Source organism: Falco cherrug, chromosome 12 (genome assembly GCF_023634085.1).
Source record: "Falco cherrug isolate bFalChe1 chromosome 12, bFalChe1.pri, whole genome shotgun sequence".
NCBI lineage: Eukaryota > Metazoa > Chordata > Aves > Falconiformes > Falconidae > Falco > Falco cherrug.
The window spans coordinates 31806527-31825622 of NC_073708.1; the positions used below are offsets into that span (position 1 = coordinate 31806527).

The 19096-nt window shown below is 41.7% G+C and overlaps 1 protein-coding gene across 18 annotated transcripts in view; it reads left to right on the forward strand.

Annotated features, from left to right (window-relative positions):
- Window positions 1-19096, forward strand: part of NFIA (nuclear factor I A) — a 359870-nt gene that overhangs the window by 275450 nt on the left and 65324 nt on the right. For all 18 annotated transcript variants that reach the window (XM_027806993.2, XM_027806996.2, XM_055725262.1 and 15 more), the window contains 2 exons: window positions 2496-2613; window positions 5128-5255. In XM_027806993.2, coding sequence (XP_027662794.2) covers window positions 2496-2613; window positions 5128-5255 — 246 coding nt within the window. The remainder of the gene's footprint in view (window positions 1-2495; window positions 2614-5127; window positions 5256-19096) is intronic.

The following is a 19096-nucleotide window of genomic DNA, read 5'->3' on the forward strand; positions in this document are numbered from 1 at the left end:
GGGCTTTGTTCTTGAACACACGGGCTGCAAACAGGCTGTTGAATGTGGCAAGGTGGTTTGGCCTGTGACAAACAAAGCATCCTTCATGTTTGCTACCCAGGCGGAAATTACTGTGTGATTAGCCCTTTCTACTTTGTGCTGAGTTTACACAGCATTAACAATACATTATTCCTACCCCACCCCTTGCTCTGGAGATACTTTTAATTTTCCTATAGGGCCAATTCAAGGATTGGAACAGAAGTGTCCAGGATTTGGTGAGAGCAATAACAGAGGAGAGATGAGAGAAGGGAGAGGGTCATTATCCACATACCAGTTTTTCTTCCGTATCTGTTTGGAATAGAACTGTTTCATAAATCTTGCAATGCCTAGGAAATTCATTGTGTCTCAGAAAGAAATGGTGCTGTAATTTAGTGCTTGCCTTTTTATGTTCCTGTTTGGAAAACGGTGTGCTTAACCTGTAAGTTAGGCTTTGGTAGGTAGAGGGTGCAGAGGAATTGGTCGGCAAAGGGTTTAGAGAGCACAAGTCTGTTTGGCAAGGAAGTTGCTGAAAACTGTGGAGTAGATGCTGCAGAGAGTACCTTTATGATTGATTTCCATTCAAGTCAGACTGACTGCAGTGTGGTCATTTTTCTAACCCATAACTGCTCACACTGCAGCAGTCTGCTATCTGCAGGGTGTCTGAATTATAGCAGTCCATGTCCGTGTTACCTTTTACACAAATTACTTACACCAGTTTCTTTTTCCATGCAAATTCATCAGTTTTACAGCCTCTTGTAGCTGCTGTCATGAAACTGTTGCAGAAAGCACAAATTGATAAAACGAGCTAATTTTACTATGCTAAATTTTTTCTTTCTTTCTGTTAACACACCCTCTCATATACCCAGTGTGCAGGAAGTGTATGATAGTTAAGAGAAGATGACAAAGGATTTGAGTGTTCTTGTCATAAATTACTTCCCAACTTAATTCCTTTTAATGATCATTCCAGATTTTCTCAAGTTTTAATGGCATTGTGTATTTTCCATCCCCTGCTTTTAGAAGTCCGTGGCTATCCAGGCTATTCCCTTTCTGTCTCAATGACGTTCTTAAACGATCCCTGCCAAACAACAACTAATTGTCTTGTGGGGATGATGAGGCAGCTGCAAAGCTACATTGTTCCTCTGTCAAATCTGACATTGTGAGCTCCTTAAGACTTGGGGTGAAATACTGGCCCCATTACAGTCAATGGCAGCACTCCCAGAAGCCTACGTTTCAGCCCAGACATGTTAGCTGGGTGATAGGACCTATCCTGTCTTCATTTCCTCACTCCTGCCCCATTGGAGTGAAAGATTTTTTCATGTTTGAAAATGGGCCAGATTCTCAGACCAAAGATTAAACTTGGCTCAGCATCCTGTGTGGCACCGAGACTGCTTTGCCTTTGTTGCTGTGAATCAGTGCTCTCAGACAATACATTCCAGGCCAAACTTGTGCATTTTATTGTGGAGTACGTCCTTTTTCAGATGTCTCTGAAATGCGAGAGAAAATCATGATCTGTAGTTGTCTGCTCCCAAAGTTGTATTGTCCTGTAAATAGCAGGGGAACAGCAACAGTGGATGTGGTATCATTTGCTATATAGTGGCATTTCTTTGTGAAATGCATAATCTGTTGCCTTTAACATCAAACTGCTCTGTTCTTTTTCTGTTCCCAGAAGAATACAGCACATGAAGTTCATAGGTTTATGCCTGCAAACTTCAGGGTGTGTAGGAATTCATTATATTTTAATGTAAAACCAAGGCTCTAAGGCAGGGAATTTAAAGTTATTCATATCCCTTACAATAAAACTTAGATGCTGCATAAGGCAGTGAGAGATGAACAGTGGAAGCTAACCGCTGGATAGAAGTTTTTGAGGGTCATATGTCTGTAGCTCTGGTTTAGCTGGAGGAGAGGCCAAAGGAAGACTCAGATGTTCATGGGCAGAAAAGAACTCAGGTTTCTCATCTGCTTTTGTGCTTTCTGCAAGGAGCATTTGTAACCTCTGTGATTGTGGATGTACATCACGTATATACCAAAGGTCCTGAGGTGTGTGTTTTCCTGCCTATACTGCTTATAGATTATGCCAAGCACACTACAGGGATGATGCAGCCTATTTGTAACTATGCCGATAGATGCAATGTTGTCCTAAAAGCAAAAGCAACAAGTTTCATTAAATGTTAGAATGGTATTAATAGAAAAACAGTGCTGAAAGAAAATCTTGCCGTAATTGTTTAATTTTTTTTAAAAAAAAGAATACCTTCAGAGGAATGTAAGAAAGAGTCTATGTTATGGAACATTATATTCTTGCTAAATTTTGCATCTTCTTGATTGCAATGCCAGTTACGATTAGCATTTCCTATTTTCCGTGTCCCACCTGTTCTCATTGTGAAACTAAACACACTCATGAGGAAGAAGAAAATGATTTTGAAGTGCAATTCATGCTTATTCACATGACTTACTGACTGCAATCTCTTTTGTTTCCCCAGCACCAATAGCTGCAGGAACAGGCCCTAATTTCTCCCTCTCAGATTTGGAAAGTTCTTCATACTACAGCATGAGCCCAGGAGCAATGAGGAGGTCTTTACCTAGCACATCCTCTACCAGGTAATTTAATCGCTGCCATCTACCAGGTTACTTGGAAACCCAGGCCAGCACCTTTACTCATCTGGGAAAGTAACCATTAAATTCTTTGACAAGCTGTTTGGAGACCTCAAGATATGGAGCTTTTTCAGATTCACAGAGCTGATTGTTCAATTGGATTGCTGTTAAATTTCTTTTTATACGTACAAGATTCAAATTAAAACTGCTGCATTGACTTGCATAACTTCTGGCTTGTATCTTGGCGTATCAGGAGAAGTTTCACTGGAATTGTTGGAGTTTCACTTGTGGCAGAAGAGAATTTGGAGCATATTGAGATCTGCCACTTTGTCCTAGCAGGAAAGTCTTAAGATAGACTTACATGCGTTCTTTATCTTAGAAAGTGTTATCTGTAAGACTAACATTGTTTTAGGACCTTAGCCTATAATGCATTCTCATTTTTATATAGCATTTAGAAATTTGTGACTCAGCCTTTGGAAAACTGAATTGTTAATGCAGATGACTACCCAGTCTGATTTTGATTTTGGCTTAGATGCCAGATACGAAACAAGGATATTTTTTATTTTTTCCCTTTCACTTTAACCATCCATGAGATTAGATTTATAAACAAGCCCAGTCACTCTAGTAGTCTTGAACACTATTAAGGAACCAGATTGATTTTTTTCCCCCCACAGCCAAAATAGATCACTTATTTCAAAGACATGACAAGAAAGTCTAACTTCAGCACAGGGTTCTTTTACATTTTTATCTCAGTCTGCAGTGCCACCAGCTTTGCAGTAAGCAAGTACCCATGTAAAAAGTCTCTATAGTTGGAATATAGCTGTTGTTTTTATTTTTAAAAAAATGTTTAAAGAGAGGCTCTTAGCAATAACTTCTTACAGTTTGCATTGATTGGAAGAACATTCTACATCTTGCACTTAGTGTGCACATTATGGAGCTCAGTGACTACAATTCCCATTGCATATCAATTAAAAACTTTGTGCTCTTTCTCTTTTGCGTATAAACTGCGTACCCTACAGTGCTTATCATTACCACCATTCTCAGGTAGATTTTACTTGTGACTCCAGAAGCAAAAAAGTGAGGTTATTAACGTTACTTAAGAGCTCAGTTGTTGCTCTTCTATTCTTCTGCAAATAGCTACCACTGATAAGGAGCTAATTATAAACAGCATGGGTAGTTAATAACTTGGTAATATGTTTGTTTTCCTCTCATTAGGCTGTTCCCAGTCAGAAAAAAAAAATATTCCTTAAATACACAGACTCAGCAGAATTATCATGTGGCAATTATATTGTATGCACACAATTTCCCCTATTGACACATAACAATTCTCTAAAGTAAGGAATGGCCAAACCTGCATTCCACGCATACCACAAGACTTATTCTTCCTGTTTCTCACAAAATGATTTTGCATACCTGCCAGCTCCTACCTGTGCAGACCTTTGGGTGGGGAGCTGTGGAGAGGCTGCAAGTTTTAAACCAATAGAAATTGCAGTGGAATATTTTATGTCTGTTAAATATGTTCCCTGTACATAGAGGAGCCTGTTCTTGAATGCCTTAAGTCTTAATAGAACACAGATTTGGTGAAAAAAGTGAGCTGACCCAGCCTTGGAAAAGTACTTAGAGGAATTCTCAGTAACGTCCCCACGCAGTCTGTGCAACTCATTATAGAAAATAGAGCCAAGCTGAGCGTCTTTGGCTTTGGGATCCTCTCCCTGCAGAACTACTGGAGTCTGAGTCAGTGGCCACCAGAGACCACTGAAAGGGCTCTTCTGTCTCCTGAGCCTTTGATGAGGGAGGTGTGATAGGTAACAAGGGAATCCTTTAGTACAGACACTGGTGAGAGAGAACTGTTGGGGACTTTTTGTGCTTGGTGGCATACAGTTGCAGAGTAAAACGCTTATACTTGTAGGGTAACGTGAACATTTGAACCAAGAATGGATTCTTCCATCATTCACTTGTCTATGCTTCTGCTTATGAGGCTGATATCTGGGTCAGTTTAACGGCTACTGTTAAAAGATGGAAAATGTGTTTGAACTGATAAACAATTTGTCTTTCAGAATAATCTGTGGAAAAAACTGACAGTTAAAATAAGTCTTGTATGTCATTACCATATTCATTCAAGTTGCAAAAATCACCCAATACAAATTAAATTCTTGCCTTTTTATTGACTTCTGTGTGCTTTGGGAAATGTCCTACTTTTTGGTCTGTAAAAGCCTAAATGTTAAATTATCTTCTAGTTAAACTCATGTGTGTTCAGGGGTTCAGTCTGGCCTCTGGTGTATCTCACTGACGTTTAGCCATTGGCAACAAAGCAGATCAGAAACAAAAGTGGTGCTGGGGGGTTGGGTGAGCAGGATGGCTGTGCAGGACTGAGACCTTCCCCTTCTCGGGGCCCTAAATCTGTTATAGTTTCCATAACCAAGTTAGTCTCCAGCAGGGCTGGCAAGATACGTCCCAAACAGAAGTACCTTTGTTCCTTTCCATACATACAGTGTTTATTATGTGGGTTTCCTTTCTCAGCTCTACAAAACGTCTCAAGTCTGTGGAGGATGAGATGGACAGTCCTGGTGAGGAGCCGTTTTATACAAGCCAAGGGCGCTCTCCAGGAAGTGGCAGCCAGTCAAGTGGATGGCATGAAGTGGAGCCAGGTAAGCCACGGCTTTCAGGAGCCCAAGAACATGCTCTCCAGTTGTTCTTTTTTGTTATCTTAATACACTGAATGCTGTATAGAAATGTGATCAATTCTAAACATCTTGTCATTTCTTCTGAGGAAAGATCAGTCTAATGAAAGTATTGTAGTGGTTTTATCGCTCCTGCAGCTGTGAATGTTTCTGTAGTGTGTCACTTCTGTATTTTGGCCAAATATCTGAAGTATTTAAATAATGCAGCAAAAGATAGGAGGTCTTTTCTGTCAAAATGTCCAGATTCAGTTCTGGGATAGCGGTGATAATCACTTATCAAAAAGCAGTACCTGTCTGGGCTGTGCTCTACAGTTATACTGTTTAAGTAAATAACCCTAAACTTATATAAGGTAGAAGTACTTTTCAAGCATTATACAACACTTGAGCTCACTTAGTAATGACTTTTAAGAGACTTACAGGAGTTGTTTTATTAATCTGTAATACTATGAAGTGTGATTGGAGGCTTCATATCAAAATAGAATTACTGGGCATTACGCTTCATAATGTAGCAGCTGCTCTGCCTCTTCTGAGTTATTTTTTGTGTGTGATCTTTCTTGTTGATCATCTTTTGGGTTATGTTATGGTACATAATTAACTGTCCATTGATCACTTATCCTGAGATCATCTGCGTGCTTAATACTATTGGAAATATTTTTCTGGGTGAGTGCTACATGCATAGGTGAAGTTAGTGCCTCAGTTTTGCTTACAGCTAAATAAGCAAGTATTGCCAGTAAAAATAACAGGTCTTATTTGTTAGACAAAGGCAAGTAGTGCTTTCATCTTCAGCTTCCCAGTGTTTGAGAAGTCCCTCTAAACAACCCTGAGCACCTTTTGCAATATGTATTTTTTTTTTTCTTTCTTGTTTGTTTGGATTTAAAACAGTATGGTTTTGGTTTGTTTTGAAACAACATATGCTTATCCAGGGCACTGTGTATAATGGACTATAGAGCACAGAAAACTAAATTCAACCTGAATGGCATTAAAATCAGTTCTGTGGGCACTTGGCCAGCCACCTATATCCCTCATCATGTAGGAAACATACCCACAGCTTTCTCTGGAGACCCTGTCAAACAGCTGTCCTTTACAGCATGCCCAGAAAGTCACCAAATTTGGGCTATTCCAGACTGGGAGGGAACTGATTCCTGTGCCTGGGAGCCCTTGGAGGATCCCCTGCCAGCTGCCCTCTCTCCTCTAATGAGGAGGAGCCAGCTTGTGGGCCCTTATTGACTGCAGATGTGGCACTTTGGCAGGAGGAGAGGGTGGACCTGCAGGCAGACAAGTGCCAGGCTCCCTGTCACTGCCTTGCTGCCGCTGTCCCCAGGGCTCTGGTGTTTTCAGTGAGGTGTCCTGCTCAGTAGACACTAGAGGCTGTTTCCTCCATCAGCTCCAGGTTCCAGATGATGTAAGGCAGAGCTTCACCTTGTACTGAACTAGTCTGCTTATGGAGCAGCAAAAACACGAACAAAAGCTCAGCGCCCATTGAAAGGAAGAGATCACAACCTCCTCTGCAGACACAGATGGCTAAAAGCTGACTGGGTCGCTGCTTCTACATCATTGTCAGACTGGGGGCTGACTCCTCCCAAAGTTTGGGGTATTCTCTGTTGATGACAAATGTTCTGCATTTGTGCAACAGCCAGAGGTTGGCTATTAATTTTGCTGTCACTTCTGGTGGTTTTCCCCACATGTGGTCATTACCTCTGGCTCATCCAAGTCCTGACTAGGTGGTGGCACTCAGCTGCTGAGCTGGACAAGAGAAGTACCTAAAGCCTTACACCTCCAAAGCACCTCCACCACTCTTGGCACTACTGGGTGCCCATTATGAAGAAGCATAACTGCCCATGTCAAAATTCCTGAGGTGCTCAGAAAGGCAAGAAAAAGTCAGAGAAGAGAAGGTTCTTCCTTCCTCATGACCTTCCTCACTCAGTACAGAAAAAATCCCAGGTTCTGCTTAGTCTTGCCTGTAAAATGACAGAAAATCACCTTGCAACATCAGGGACTCAAGCCAGGTACCAACTAGATATAGCTCAGATTCACAAAGCTATCTATCACTGTCACGGCTATCAAGAAAGAGCTTTATCCTGCCTGCGTGGGATGCGCTTTCAAACGAACTTTATGCTATAACCACGCAGCCCCACCCCAATACTTCTGCCATGGCTTTCCAGCAGCCTGTCCTCTGAATTCATTGCCTCAGCTTCTCTGTAAAACAGGGTCACCACAAGAGCACGTCTGGCAGAGAGATTACCTAAAGGGCCACAGCTTATCAATGGTGAAGGACAAAACAGTACTGAGGTGTCCTTCCGTTCCAGGGCAACAGTGGCATGTCACTGGCACCAGGTGCTCCCCCGGAGGGACACATCCTGCTGTGGTCTGTGCACAATGCCCTGCCTTACCTCGGAAATCACATGTGGGTCTGATATTGATGTCTGGCCCTTTGTGTTTGTTATGGGTGCTTTATCTCCCGAAGTGTAAAATGGTTTATGAGTCTTCAATGAGGCATCTGCCTAGAAAATGTATTGGTCATCTGAAAGCTGTACAAATTATGTTAATGTCCCGTATTACTCAGTGGCTTGCTGCAGCATTCCTCTCTGAGAGGGCAGTTTTGAAGTCTGGACCTGTTTCAGATCCATCCTTCCCAATGTCTCTCCTTTCCAGGAGTAGGCCTTGCCTTTTATTTAATCTACAGTCAAAATGATGGCAGTTCTAACATACAGTAATCTCTGAGCTTCAGTGTTTCGGTTTTTTCTCAGTGAAATTCACAAGTAGAAGTTTAAAGACTAAAACCGTCTTTTTGTTTGACTTGGCATTTCTTCCATGTCGTTCATTTTATGCTGCGTGGGATAATGCAGGTATGAACAGTGCAGAATGATGCTGGTTCGGAAGGCAGGCTGAAGTTTTATCCTGTGCTGGCAGAGTAGCGTAAGCCAGGTTTCCAAACTCCATAATTAAACCCTGTCCTTTGGGTTACCGTCCAAACAATGGGAGGAGGAAATAAGACCAAGAAAAGGAAGCTGAGACTTGTCTGTGGGATAGATGTTCTGGCTGGGAAGGAAAGTTCAGAGAGGAGCCAGCAGCCAACCTCCCAGCCCAGTAGGATCCACACCAAAGATAATAATATATCCTTTGGCTTTATTGCCTTTGAGTAGACTGCTTCCTTGCAGGAGATTTAGATTTATGCAGAGATAGCTTCTTGGCCTATATGTCTTGACAGGTTTATGGGAGTGAGAGGATGAATATTCTGTCTCTGTGTGTTGCATTTGCTTAATTCTGAGGTGTGCACATGAGAAAAAGTGGGGACTCAACACAGGAGCAGGTGTGAAGCACCTGTATGCTTATACACGTGTAGAGACGGAAGTGCTCATAGCATAGAGACTATGAGAGGGTTGTAGCGAAAGTTGTTGCTTGGGACAGTGCAGGGAAATCAGGTTTGCATGAGTGGGAGACAGGAGAAATGTTGCACTTGAAAGAGAGCACAACGCAGAAGACAAAGGGAAAATAAGAAAACAATTTTAGACCATACAGAAAGAGAAAAAAATATATTGGGAAAAGAAAAAAAAAAAAGAAAAAGCCAAGAAAACAAAGATTTGACTTCCTAGAAAGGAAATATGAAATGGAATATGTGAACTCCTCTTAGAGAAAGAGAGCACTCCAGGCAGAGGGTTATTTACCGCCAGCCGTGACTAGTCTCTACATCTGTCTCCATTTTTTTCTCTTGAACAAATTCCCTTTTTGGATACTTTCTTCCTGCTTTGCTTCCCTGTGATTGCCCCTGTAAGTGGTCTTTGGAGGGCAGGCTGTGTACTCAGAACATATGTGCAAACTGGCAGGAGAACAGAAGAGGACAAAACCACTCTGTGTGCTATTTAGATTAGGCAGTGGATGCTTCCCCTTGCTGACTCTCGGGGTCTCCGCTGCGTGCAGAACACCGGCTGCACCTATTGTCCATCCACAGTCCTTCCTCTGCGCTTTTACATCATGGGTCCCTGCGGCATCTAAGAGCGCCCTGACACCTGTCTCATGTGGAGGCTTTGCTAGGTGTAGGCCCTACCTGCTTCCTATATATACCCTTGGCTGGGTCTAGATCCATATATCCTATACCCACCAGCAACATGACCTTTCCATTCATGGTGTTTCAGACTCATAGTAATGAGCAGAGGACTCAGCCTTGTGTTTTTTACATCTAGATACTTCTTGCAAGCAAGGATGTAGCACTCTCCTTATACGTCAGATGTGACAGCCAAAGCAAAAGCCAACATTAATTCCATGTTCCTTGTACTGTACTCCTTGAGTCTCACATCCATTTACCTGCACTCGAAAGCTCCTGGGGAGCTCTTGGGCCTAAAAAGGCTGGAGTCTGCCAGAAAAGATGAATTTCCTTTCACAACAGGAAGGCTCAGGAAGTAAAACAAAGCAGACATGTAGTAAATTACGTCTGCTTTTCAAATACCTTTTGCGGTATCCTCCTTACCATTACTTTATCTCAGCACTTTCAGTACATAACTCTTGTTAACTGAGAAGAAGGGCAAGAGAGGATAAAGATGATGTTAGCAAGAAAATAAGGCAACATCACACTGGCTTTGAACTCATGTGCAACGCTGGCCTGTGTTCGGTCCTGTAGCAGCTCTGCTTGTAATAAGGGTAAGCCATAATTACAGGTATAAGTTCTTTTAATTCCATAATAAGAGAAGATTGAGTTATTGTATATCAGTATTCCACTTACGCATTTTTTAATGAGTCAGTCCAGGAGTAATGTTCACATTGTGCCTTGTCAGTCATTTTGCAGTGTAGCATACGGAGGGTATTTGCCAATTCTACTTCCATTGTAAACCTACAGCGTGGCATGGAAGAAATGTTTAAGGTGCAAATTCAGGGTATCCTATTAGTTTCTTTACCTAGATCTTCCTGGTACTTGTATTTCCACAAGTGAGTTTGGTCCCTAGAGGACATTAATCCCAGGAAAGTTACTCCTTGTGCTTCATAAGATATCTGAAGGGGCAGTTAGCTCTGCTTCAGTTGTGGTCTTGACCAACTTACAGCACTGTACTCGTCTGCAAAAGGGGTGGAGCTCTGTGGTCCTTCTTCCCCTGAAAGATGGACAGGGCTTTTCATGCCATGGTCGTCCACTGTCCCTTGCCCCAGTTCTGCCCCAGCTGTTCTGCTGCTGGTCATGCTGTGCTGGGCTTTTGTGTGTCTTCACCTTGAAAACCCTGGGAACCAAATGAGACTTCCAGTGCAGAAACCTTAAGGAATTAGTAATACCACTTGCACTGCATGACTGAAAGACATATTTACAGTTCCAGGGGCTTATGAAGTTGATAATATTATATGAACCTGCAGTAAGCTAGAGAGCTCACTGTTAGACTGCTGGACACGTCTTCGGTAGTAAAGATGCTATTAAAGTCAGTCTCATGATTGCTCACTACACCACTCAGGGTAGTGCTGCTCATTCTCATGCCACCAGCTATGGGACTGTCTGAAAATAGTTTCTGAGCAATTTCTATGCAGCTGAGGAGCTGAGATCTTATTTTGGAGTATTTCCCTTGCAGTGACAGTGACAGTGACCTCTAACTTAATGGTACCATGTCTCTCCCCATTGCTGGTTAAGGAACAACCACATACAGGCAACCAGTCCAAATTCTTGTTTCAATAACCCTTTTCTTAAAACTGGCACGGGCTTTCTTCTCATCAGATTCTCAGCATGCAAGAAAACTTGTTCTCCATATTTACTAAGAAAGACTCATTCAGGCATAGATGACCGCAACAGTTTGTTTTCAAAGTCTGTTTGGAATTATATCTTGGAAATGCAAGAGAAAGTGGTATAAGGGAGGTCCTAGATTGTGTTCTTTATGTATTCTTAATGCCCTAAACACAGTTGTTGCCTGGCACTACCTAGAAGATAAAATATGTATAGTGTGTCCCAGCATCAGTGATGCAGAGTGCATCTGATCCGTCCTCAGGCAAAAGCTCTATGGGCTCATCAAAAGACTTGATGCCACACACTAACTCAGAGCTTAGAGGAGCTTCCAATGATTGTGCTACATTACTGCCAATGATTCAAGGGACTGACTGCAGAAAATATGATGAAAAACATGAGAACCATGTATTATACAAAATAAGGAATAGAGAAATAACCCCCTTTTTTACTGGGAAAACATTCAACTTCAGACCTGGAATATTCAGTATCAAGTAATTCTCTGGCATTACATTTCAGCAACTTGCTGTAGTGGGCAGTTTTCACTGGATTGTAACTAGACACAGGAATTTCATGATCTTTATTAATTTCCTTAAGCTACACTGTTTGGATACTCATAGACCTATTTAAGAAAGGCAAAACCAAGGAAATGTCTCTTTTCCTTAGACCAGAAAAGGTCTACATCCAGGATCCCTGCCAATTATATTTACTCAGTATTTCCCAGATGTGACATTGTCTTGCCCTCTGATTTGCAGTGTGTACAGAAAAGTCAGACAGCACACTCACATAGCTGTTAAGATTGTACCTGCCTTGTGCGGCAGCTTCATCACATACCTTGACACATCTATCAGCAGGCACCAGTGCCATTTTTTCCTCCATTGAACTTAATATCTTAAGACGGTGGGAACATTTCACAACCAGACAAAGCTCCAGCCCACGGCATAGTTTGGCTCTTCCAATGGGAGGTCAGAAACAGATCATGTTTCTCTGGTGGCCAGAACATATTGGTTTACAGCAGAGAGAATTTCATCAGGCTAATTTGTGCTGTTAGGCTGAAGAGATGCCATGAACAGTATGGCGAGACAGAACCTGTTGCCTCCCAGGTTCATGCAAACTTCCAGTGTTCATTTTCTCTGCAGAACTTCTGAGCTTTGTTAGACTGTATACAGTGACTAGGACTCTTGCTCCTGTTCACCCCCTTTCCCTGTTGTCGTTCAGACCTGTGCTTCATCTTATCTCCAAGGCTTTATACACAGCTCCCTGCATTTCTCCCCACTCTTACAGCGTCTTCCAAGATCCTTGTTCTGCCACAGCCAAGAAGCAGAGTGTGCTCGGGCCTGTGCAACCTTTCATGCTTCTGTTACTGGTACATGGAATTAAAACATGGCCCCAAGTGCATGCTGCCGCTGAAAAAGTTGGTTTCAAGTGAACGGGTAGGTGCCCGAAATCAAACGTACGATGGGAGCATACTCCAAGGAACTCCAGCTACTGTACAATACAGATATTTTCTTAATGTCTTTTTGCTTTCGTAGACTGCATGTGTTCCCTTATCCCTGCTCTCTGCATTACAGTATCCCATCAAAACACAAGCTGCCCAGTGGTTTTCAAGAACATAAGATTTTTCTTTTCTTGTAAGAGCAATAACACTTAGCAACTTGTACTGAAATACCATATCAGCTCCTTGTCACTGGCAGTCTACAGTTCCTGCCGCTAAAAGTTTAATGCATTTACAGGAGCACTTAGGCATCAAGACTTTGATATCACAATCTGTTAGTCACAGGTGCTACATGATAGGTTTGTGTTAGCACATTATAGATCTTTTATCAGATACTGCACAAAATGTGTGTGTTTCTCTGCCAGGCAACCAGAATCAGACTGCAGCGTAGTTGATGAGTTACTCACCAATATAAGTTGTTTATTTTACAGAGAAATTTTTCTGGAACTGCACCTTAATGGATAACTTAAACTCTAATTGGTCAAGGCCAGCAAAAATCAAGAACTTAATGTGAGCCAGGAAAAATGCAGCAGGTCAATAGTGGTGCTTTGAGCATTGTCAGTCTTTTGCAGTAGCATTCATCCAGTCAAATGATTAACACTACTCATTTGCTATAACAGACATAGTCATTTTGACAGCAAATTACCGCTGGATCAATAGCTCAGCTTTTCTTTGGCAATTCATGAGACCTGTTACAACATGCCACGCTGCTGGCATTTCTGCCTCAAAGTCGTGGAAGGAAGTTAGAGGTGGGGAAAGAACTACTGATGGAAAAGTCAGTTCAGATTGAAAAGTCCTAGATGTTTTCACATCCCTCAAAGGCTCCTTTTTTCCCAGATACCGGACAACACAACAAACTTGGCCCTGAGATTCAACCTAAACTGTACTTTCCATTTTTAATAAAATTAATAATCCCATGCAAGTGTTAGAGCACATGCCTCTGCTTTGCTGTAATCCCCAGAGGAAAACATCCCTTCAGTACAGTCCTGGAGAAGTCAGTCAAGTCAATGTTGTGGCTCTGCTTCTTGCATCTGATTCCAGATGTCAGGAAATGCATCATTTAAAAATGAGTATGGATCTGTAGGAGTTCTGAGTTAAAAAATGCAGAAAGTGTTTCCCTTCAGCTATCAAATTAAAGCTGTGTTTTCGACTGGCCTGGTGCTAGCATTATCCACACATACTATTTTCACTGATTTTAATGACCCAAGTTAAAAGCAGATCTTTGTGTGCTGTGACAACCACAAGATCACTTGAGCTACTTCTGTCTCCACAGACAGTTAGCATCATCTGAATAATTTTTCAGACTGATAGGAAAGATTTAGCGCATGGAAAACTATTCCTTGACAAAGATTGGAACAATGCTTCCTGATGACAATGGGATGCCTGTGATGGGAGTGCTGTATTGGTAGTCCTTGGACCAAACATTCCTCAGACATCATTGCTGGGTGAGCTGTGTTCTGCCACCCATTCTGTTCAACATCCACACACAAAGCAGAGACAGTGATACAGTTAGTGCTTCACTTTTGACACAAAGTGAAAACTATAAGCTTCCTTGGTATTGGGATAAAAGCAGACACTTTCTACGTCTTTCCAGAGGTGAGCTCCGAAAGACAGAAGCACCTCTGTTTCAGTATGGCTGTGCATTTCTTACTGATTTGGAGTCTGTCAAACCTGAATCTTTGTGAGCTCCAGACGGGTCTCCTCTGATGCAGTTATGCTTGAAGATCATCTGATAGTGCGGCTTGGGACTATTTAATTGCAAAATGGAATTAAACACATTGAAAGTATTGTACCTGTCTTCCAAAAGTTGAACTAGTTTTCTTGTTTGCTTCTGAGGCCAATTCAGGATGTTGACTTGGATCTATAAACTCTTCTATAGATTAGATCTTGGTTAGGAAATGGACTACATTCCTTTCATGTGCTGTCTTAGCAGTTGAGATCAGCAGACTTGCTTTTTCTAATGTGTTTGGGAAGCAGAAGCAATATTTTATCTCCTGCGGTATGCTGCTGGTACAGAAACGTTCAGGCTTATTAATTCTTCAGGACACAGGAAAAGTCTTCATCACCTGTGTAGGCAGTCATGGGAAAGCACCCACTGCAAAGACTGCATTGAACTTTTTCTTTTGGAGGCAGCTGGAAAATATTAGTAGTCTTCAGAGCCAATATACAGTACATATTGAGAGCCAGTAAATGATGCATATTATTGCAAATTCCTGTGCACTTCTGCATTTTATAAAACAGATAACTAGAATACTCACCTAGCCAGATCAGTTCCCCAAGGGATGCACATTTCCAAGTAGAGAACAAACCAAAAACACAGAACAGAACACAAATTAGCCAAATAGAATGGCTAAGTGGTTGAAACAAATGGTTTTAAGATCACCGAGTAAGGACCATGACCTCCTTTTGCATCAGTCAAGGCAACTGTGAAACTTTGTGAAAGAAGCTCACCACAAAACAGATGCTGGGCTATCTTAGGTAAATAAATTACCAAAAAATAATAATAAAAAACTCCCCTACACATTTTACAAAGCACAGCTGTGTAAATATTGCATGAGACAGGGGAGAGGGGGAGAGATGTAACATACACCCTTTTTTATGCAGAAGTTCTGCTCTCGGCACTGTTTATTAACATTCCCAGTACAACCATCACTCTACTGCGTAGCACACAGTGCGGCTACTGTACTCCATGCACATATTTTGATCTTTGCTTTAGAGGAGAAAACGGGCTTTATTTTAATGGAAACATTTTCACCCAAACTTAAAATATGCAATGAGAGGTGTTAGGGGACAGAGAGAAGATGGTACAGGACTGGGAACAGGAAGCAGACTATATTACATCTCTTTTTTCTGTTTCCTTTCTCACACTGTCTCTGCCACGCTGACTCTAGATGTTCCTCCGGTTCTGCACAGTGAGGAGCAATCTGAGATCTTAATTTCATTAGAGCTGGATACCTACTGCAATTTTCCTGTTTCTCATCTGCCAGTTACAGCACATTCCAGCCTACAAAAACTGTGGATCTGCCCACAGAGAAGAAAAAATGGCTTTTCTCAGTGAGACTGAACACTCACCTAATCCAGTATGCTGTCTCTGACAAGAGCTGGTAGCGGACACTTAAGGAAAGCATACGACAGCAGGACATGCATCCAGTGATGCTTTTCAGAGTACAGCCTCACAGATTTTGGCAGCAAGGAGCTTGATTTCATGAGCCAGAGGCTCTGTTCACATCTCTGTGTTTGACAACCTTCAGTGGACTTTTCTTTTGGAGATGTGCTCGGATGTTTTTAACCCGTTCTTTATTTTGGCCTCCACAACATCCTGTGGCAGTGACTTCCAGTTTTACTGGGTGCTGTGTAAGGAAGAACCACTTCTTCTGTCTGTTGCCTGATCATTTTGCTTGATGCTCCTTAGTGGTTTTTTTACTGCCTGAAGCAGTGAATAAATCATTCCCTGGTTACTTTCTTTACTTTCTTTCAAGTTAAGTGCTGCCCCAACACTTTGACCACAGCAGTCAGTGAGCATAGGAAAGCAGAGAAATCTGTCTAGCAGCCTGTTAGCTCAGGTAACAATTTGGCTGAGTGGCTGCAGAGCCATCCTATACCTCCAGGAATGTATATGTGCTGGGATAGCAGCTGTGTTGTTCACCCAGAGTGGGTAGTCTGTAACCTTGACCCGTAACTCCAGAGCTCATGACATGAATGCAGTGCTACCCTGTATGGCTGAGCCCCGCTGGAGTGACTGTAGTAAGGACACTACAGCCTATGTAAGGGGCTACTATTAAGTACTTTTTAATATTCTTTCATTTTCCAGCTCCACAAAAACTTAAAATTTATGCAGTATCTTCATCTAGTGTGTATACTGGCTACAGTTCTGATTTCACTGCTGTCTTGCTCAGGGGAGAGCAGGTAATCCATAGCATTCTCCACCTCTGCTTTCCCACACCACTCTTGCACAGCCTGCAGTCCTAGTGAGATCCTCCTTTCTGCTATTGTCTTATGTCAATGGTTGCTGGTATTTTTAGTGTGATATACACCAAAAAGTGTAACATAAGAGATCCTGCTGCTAAAATTAGCTGAAAAATTATAGGCTCTTTTATTGGTTTATGCAGTCTTCATTTGCCTTGCTAGGATTTGTGTGCAGATCTTTGAACCCCCAAAAGCCAGCAAAGTGAGAAGGTACCTGCAGTCTTCGTGTCCAAGAGCAGTACTCTTGAAAAGAATGGGACCATTTAATATCAGCAAGGGCTGGAGGCAAAGTCTTAAGTTCCACCTATATTCCACCTATATAAAGGAAATACTTTTTTTTTTTTTTTTTGTAAAGTAAGGATTTATAATCAATGAGTTTTGGAAAATACAAATGTATAGATTATCTTTCTTTGTACTTAGTGTAACATCCCGTTTTATTACAGCAGCCCACATTTGTCTCCAGGAGTATTATCTGTGATGCAGTAAGCTAATGCACTACCTTGCTCCGAACAGGAGAAAGCACTTTGGATGTAGTCCAGATTTAACCCTGTCTTAGGGCTTGCCTTTACTGTTAACCGAAGTAATGGCACATGAAAGTAAAGCATCATCCTGACTCTTCCTCTGAACTTGGCCAGTCCTAGGTGTGAGGTGCATCTTTGAAGCAAAGGGTAATGGTCATTCCCGCTTGCTCCATGACTCCTCTGCCTCACTCTGCCCTTTCAGTCCTTGCAACCTACATCGCTTTTCCATTCCTTGAGTGAAAAGCACTCGGCCACGCCTAATCTAAATGTGCTGTGCAAGGAGCTGCTTCTGACAGTCAAAGTAAAGGTTCAACATCTGACATCAAATTGATTCCTGAAAATAGTCCTGTCATACAGGCGGAATTGCAAATTCTGGCCATTTGGAGATTTTAAAAATTAAAAGATCTTCAAATCAGCTGTATTTCTTATGCAAATCCCTAGCCAAATGGGAACTTGTAAGTATTAAATAAATTGTTTGCCCTTTATTAATACATTACCATCTAGAAACCCAATAATTTGGGGGGACAGGTTTTAAGAGGGCAAAGCAGTCTTACAAACAACATTTCAGCCATGTCCAGTGAACTGTTGTGCTATTGTGATTTTACAGTATCATTTCTCTACTTTTGCAGGATTTTTCTCTTTATAATGTTATGTGAAAAACCCTGAACAAAACCTGGCACTTAATTCAGAGTAAACAGTGTCAGTGACTGAATAGAAACCCGATGTCAAATATACAACCACCCTGGGAAAGTCAAAATCCATTGCTTTCTCATCTCTTCCAGTTGTTGCCTTCTTAAGTGTATTATTCATAAAATTAGTGACTTAAAAATGCATAGAAACATTATTTTTATATTCATCGCGTCACTTTAAAAAAAAATGGTTAAAAATCGATTTGCTGGCCTCTTGGGGAAATGCTGTAATGTTTTTGGCTGTCTCCTACTTTCTGCTGCCAGCTAAAAGTACCATCTGGCTTGTTTAGGGCCCTTTTCCATATCAGGTGCTTCCAAAATTCTCCCCAACCAGAGGATTGTTTCATTGGGTTGCTTTGCCTGCTGAGGCATGTGTCCTGGGCTGGGAATCCTACTGCTTCTGTTCCCTGCCATCTTGCTGACGGTGGTGTGTGTATGTTTGGGCAGCGATCTTGCTGCCTCTCTCCCGAGGACATTTGCATCATTGTCAGCTGCACATATTAAATTGATATGCAGGGCTCAGAAACACGTATCCCATCTTTTGTCCCTTTGTTTGTGCAATTGTTGTGGTTTTAATTCTTCTTTGACACCTGGAATATCACAAAGCTGCTGATAATCTGTTGGCTACTAAGAGAAATGACATTGATAGAAGGATAATGTGTGTCAGACTTATATCTAGATAATTGCAGACACACCCCGAACCCTCACAGCTCAGGGAATGAATATCCTAAATCCATTATTAATTTGGAGAGTCGTATGTGGCAGTTGGCTGTGGTGTCATCCTCTTGCTGCAAGAGTCACTTGCAAGGGATTTTAAAGGACAGTTTTGGTTAATTCTGCATTGCTGTATCGAGTTACGCCTAATATGAGTCAAATCTGGTACATTCTTGCTGCCATTTCGTGGCAGTGTGAGAGGCTGTAACAAAATGGGGTTGGAGTCCTAACTCCTCGCTGAAGGAAGCTTCCCATGTGCCTTCTCCTGCACAGGCATAAGATACCAAGAAGATGAGAAGTGATGCACTATACGTGGTACCAGTTGACGGTGACACCTCCTCCTCAGGATTCTTTGTTTTTCAAATTGGCTGTTTTATTTAGAAATAGAAATTTACCCCTCAAAGGATTTATGAGTAGATTTGAAGTATCGTAGCTGCTAAGTATAGACTTTTGATGTGATCGTATGGAAAGATGGAGCGTGTTTTGAAATAGATACTGCCGTAAGCTGTCTTGTCCTATTTCTAAAATGATCTGTGCCATACACTGCTGACTTTTCCTGTTCATCCATTAAAAAGTGAATTATGAAGAGTGCTGAGACAAACAGATAGTAGCTTAACCTTGTTAGTAAATATCAGGTAGCTGATATATACTGCTAGAATGTTACATCACAGCCTTTCTCTTCAATATAGGTTTATGAAATTATCTTGTTACTATATAAACTGCCTTCGCTGTGT